This window comes from Myotis davidii, unplaced genomic scaffold (genome assembly GCF_000327345.1).
Source record: "Myotis davidii unplaced genomic scaffold, ASM32734v1 scaffold679, whole genome shotgun sequence".
Taxonomy (NCBI): domain Eukaryota; kingdom Metazoa; phylum Chordata; class Mammalia; order Chiroptera; family Vespertilionidae; genus Myotis; species Myotis davidii.
In genome coordinates, this window is record NW_006290023.1 from 915,569 (window position 1) to 920,625 (window position 5,057).

A 5,057-nucleotide genomic window follows, 5' to 3' on the forward strand; every position below is an offset into this window, starting at 1 on the left:
ATTCCCAGTCAGGGCACCTGCCTGGGTGTTGGGTCTGATCCCCGGTAGGGGGCATGCAGGAGGCAGCAGATCAATGATTCTCTCTCATCACTGATGTTTCAATCTCTCTCTCCCTCTCCCTTCCTCTCTGAAATCAATAAAAATATTTTTAAAAAAGACACATAGCATTCTAGATGAACTCTCACTCTCTCTCCCTCTGACTAAAAGTCTTAAAAAAAAAAAAAAAGCCTGCTCTCATAGCCTTTTGGAGGAACACAAGTCACAGATAAAATGCAAAGTGAGTAAAGGGAAATTTACTCACACCACATCAAAGAAAACAGAACATCAGGTCAGGGTTGCCCACATGAAGTTCTAGTTACATGGGGGGAAAAGCACAGAGATTATGCAAACATACTACAGAAAAGAAGAAATATAATCACAACAGAGAAGTGGGGGAAATCAGATAAAAAACCCAATCTAAAAGATAATCTACTGGAAAAAAATGTCCTGAGTCCTTGAACTAACTTACAAAACAAATTTTATAAAAACAAGGAGCTAGACAACCTAAGAAAAACCTGAGAACCAAAAAACACCATTACAAACATAGTTTAGCTCAAAACAGACGGCTTGAGATAAAAATAGTCAATACATAAGGAAAACACCAGCTGAGAATCCTTAGAGGGAGAGGGGGTAGAGAAGGGAAGGAATGAACTGAAGAACTTATATGCATATTAGAGGCCCAGGGCATGAAATTCGTGCACGGAGGGGGTTTCCCTCAGACCAGCCTGCACCCTCTCCAATTAGGGACCTGTTGGAGGATGTCCAACTGCCGCTTTAGGCCTAATCCCACCAGCAGTAGGACATCCCTCTCGCAATCTGGGGCTGCTGGCTCCTAACTGCTCACCTGCCTGACTGCCTGATCTCCCCTAACTGCCTCTGCCTGCCAGTCTGATCACCCCTAACTGCCCTCCCCTGCTGACCTGGTTGCCCCTAACTGCCTCTGCCTGCCTGCCTGATCGCCCCTAACTGCCCTCCCCTGCCGGCCTGATCTCGCCCCCAACTGCCCTCCTCTGCTGGCCAATTTGGTTCGGTTGGTTGGTTTCTATGAAGCATCAAAAGCTCCGCCTCTTAGGCAGCCATTGGCTTCCCACGCACCCAGATTTGGTTCTGATTGATCGGTTTCAATGCCAGTCAGCACCAAAAGCTCCACCTGCTAGGCAGCCATTGGCTCCCCACAGCATCCAGATTTGGTTCTGATTGGTCGGTTTCTATGCCAGTCAGCATCAAAAGCTCCGCCTCTTTGGTAGCCATTGGCTCCCCACAGTACCCACATTTGGTTCTGATTGGTCAGTGTCTATGCCAGTCAGCGTCAGAAGCTTCGCCTCCTAGGCAGCCATTGGTTCGTCACAGCACCCACATTTGGTTCTGATTGGTCGGTTCCTATGCCAATCAATGTCAAAAGCTCTGCCTCCTAGGCAGCCATTGGTTCTTCACAGCACCCACATTTGGTTCTGATTGGTTGGTTCCTATGCCAATCAGCATCTCTGGGCCTATCTCTGGGCCTGATCAGAGAGGCAGGCTGAACGGCAGCCCCCACGGAGGCCAGAAAAGCCCGGCTGCTGGTGAAGCTCAGAAAGAAAGAGGGAGAGAAAGAGAGAGGCAAGTACTGATCAACAGCTGCCATTGAGGCTGCGGATCAGACCCTACCTTTCTCTCTGGGTCTCAGTTCCCTGGGCAGTCAGTGCTGGGTCGCCAGCCTGCAGCGCTGACTGAAGGACTTCTGTGTTGGTCAGCCTTTGGTTGTGATCGGTCATTACAACCCTGGCCTTTTATATATTAGGATATGCATAACCCATGGACATAGACAATAGTGGGGTGAAAGCCTGGGGATGGGGCAAAAGTGGGGAGGAGGAGATATCAATGGGGGAAGTGGGGAGATTCCAGTAATACTTTAAACAATAAAGATAATTTTTTAAAAAAGAAAAACACTGCCTGGCAGGTATGACTCAGTGGTTGAGCATCAACCTATAAGCCAGAAGGTTCACAGCATGTGCAGAAGGCAACCAATAAATGTTTCTCTCTAACATGGATGTTTCTGTCTCTCTAAGATCAATAAACAAGGGGGTAAAGGGGAGAAATAATAAAAAATATTTTTAAAAAATCAATAAACATATCCTCAGTAAGAATTTCAAAAAAAAAAAAAGATTATATAGATTTTGGGTGTACATTTCCATGATACATGTTCAGTACATTGCAGTATGTGCGCACCACTCAAAGTCAAATCATCTTCACCATATATTTAGCCCACTTTAACCTTTACTATCCCTCTACCTACTTCCCTCTGGCAGTCACCATACTGTTACTAGTATCTGTGTCTATGGCTTTCAGTTTTATATTCCACATATGAATGAAATCATATGGTTCTTAGCTTTAGCTGACTTATTTTACTTAACGTAACATTCACAAGGTTCATCCAAGTGGTCACAAATGGCAGTATTTTATCTTTTCTATGGCTGAGTAGTATTCCATTGTATTTATTTACATCTTCTTTTACCAACTATCTTTTGAAGGACAGCTGAGTTTTTTCCATTTCTTGGCCACCATGTCTTAGGCCCTTGTTGGAGCTACTGTTTGAAAATATCTTCTCCCAGTTGGTTGGTTGCCTTTTTCTTTTGTTGGTGGTTTCTTTTGATGTGCAGAAGCTTTCTAGTTTGATACAGTCCCATTCATTTATTTTTGCCTTTAATTCCCTTGCCTTCAGGGTTAAATCCATAAAATGGTCTTTAAAACCAAGGTCCTAAGTTTAGTACCTATGTTTTCTTCTACGTAATTTATTGTTTCACTAGAGGCCCAGTGCACAAAATTCGTGCACTGTGGGGGTCTCTCTCAGCCCAGCCTGCACCCTCTCCAATCGGGGACCCCTTGGGGGATGTCCAACTGCCGGCAGTCAGACATCCCTGTCACAGTTCAGGACTGCTGGCTCCCAACCACTTGCCTGCCTATCTGCCTGATTGCCCCTAACAGCTTCTGCCTGCCAGCCTGATCCCCCCCAACTGCCCTCCCCTGCTGGCCTGATTGCCCACAACTGCCCTTCCCTGCCAGCCCAGTCACCCCTAACTGCCCTCCCCTGCCAACCTGGTTGCCCTTAACTGCCCTCTCCTGCAGGCTTGGTTGCCCCCAAATGCCCTCCCCTGCCAGCCATCTTGTGACCACGTGGGGGCGGCCATTGTATGCGAGTGCATGATGATCAATTTGCATATTCTTTATTATATAGGATATCTTATATTTAGGTCTTTGATCCATTTTAGTTTTTGTACTTGGTGACACACTGTAGTCTAGTTTCATTCTTTTGCATATGGCTTTCCAATTTTCCCAACACTATTTATTAAAGAGGCTTTCTTTTCTCTATTGTATTCTTTTGGCTCCTTTGTCAAAAATTATTTGCCCACATACATGGCGTCTTATTTCTGGGTTCTCAATTCTGTTCCATTGGTCTGAGTATATGTTTTTTTGGCCCATACCATGCTGCTTTGATTAGTGTTGCTCTGTAGTATAATTTGAAGTCAGGTAGTGTGATACCTCCAACTTCATTATTTTTTTCTCAGGATTGCTTTGGTTATTCGGAGTCTTTTATCATTCCATACAAATCTGATATTTTGTTCTATTAGTTTAAAAAATGTCATTGGGATTTTGATGGGGATTACATTGCTTTGGAAAACCCCATAATTTTAATGATGATTATTTTTGGATGGGTTTTGGGTAACTTTTCCGGTTTTCTTTGCATTTTTTTGTATTATTTTAATTCTTTTTAGTAAGTACACATCATTTTTATAAAATCAATAAGATTATTCTTTAGAAATTAGAAAGAGAAGAGGAGTGGATATTAGAAATGAAATGAGGTATTTCCAATGTTGCTTCCAATATTAGAATTACAAGAACTTGCTAATAATTAACAAGCCACAGAAAGAATTGTGGTTGATAGGGAGAGAAGGGAGGTAACATTAAATTGAATAAAACTTTGAACTTAGTTCAAAAGAATAATCAATTATTATATCTGAAACATTATCATGTAACAACCATAATGACTTTACCTTTAGCTAGTAAAAATGTGATCCAAGAAACTTTTAGCACCAACACAGAATTTATTTCAGTAGATATCCTAGTAAACAATCAGAAGGAGAAAAAAAACTTTATATTAATCATCTTCAATACTACTACTTGAATGGGGCAGAAAATCTCAGATACTACTCATTCTTTTCCCAAAAGAAAACTCTATAAAGATCTTACATGGGTATAATGTTGGAACATATGTTATAGGTTAAAAAAATAATTTGGAAGTTTTAATATAGGTTTTCATACTTATACTTATTTTTTTACACAAAAATTATGTACCTGGCCCTGGCCGGGTACATATATAGATTGTGGGTTCAATCCCTAGTCAGGGCATGTATGGGAGGCAACCAATTGATGTTTCTAACATTGATTTTTGTCTTTCTTTCTCTCTCTCTCTTTCTCTCCCTCTCTCTCCCTCTCCCCCCTCCCTCTCTAAAATCAATAAAAATATATCCTAGGGTGAGGATTTTTAAAAAGAATATGCCTGTAATAGAACCTCAATGAAGATTTAGTCAATGAATTTGCAGTTTTCCCACAGTTGATGATACATTGCACTAAAACAACTTCCACCTTATTAGTTCCCCCGTATAGTAAAAGGCAAGTACTTCATATGATTTTTCTTTATGAGAAGATAAATAATCTGTTTGGCTTAGATCTATAACCTTACTTTATGAAGAAACATGCTATAATCAATCAAACTAACCCAGACATTATCAACATATCTGGGATCACTCCAGAAAGATCTTTCTTTAAAAAAAAAAAAAACGTGAAAAATAACATGCACTGAACTACTTACAAACTGGTTGGCTGTGTCAAATATATAAGTTCACATGTCCTGAAAGGAAAAAAGAATTATATTAACATTATGGCTTTATAAAAAGTTACTTTGTAATATTTTTCATAATTTAAAAATCAATTTTTATCATGCTTTATTAATCTTATTTAAGAAGTATATGCTTTTAAGA

General features: G+C 40.8%; 1 protein-coding gene across 4 annotated transcripts in view; it reads right to left on the minus strand.

Moving 5' to 3' along the window:
• RB1 (retinoblastoma 1) overlaps positions 1-5,057 on the minus strand; it is a 191,125-nt gene that overhangs the window by 137,254 nt on the left and 48,814 nt on the right. For 2 of the 4 annotated variants that reach the window (XM_006762735.2, XM_015563259.1), the window contains exon 5: positions 4,071-4,138. The exons of 1 other annotated variant lie outside the window; for it this stretch is intronic. In XM_006762735.2, the coding sequence (XP_006762798.1) occupies positions 4,071-4,138 (68 nt within the window). Of the gene's footprint in view, positions 1-4,070; positions 4,139-4,888; positions 4,928-5,057 lie in introns of all 4 variants that reach the window. One more of the 4 variants, XM_015563260.1, reaches the window with a different exon arrangement.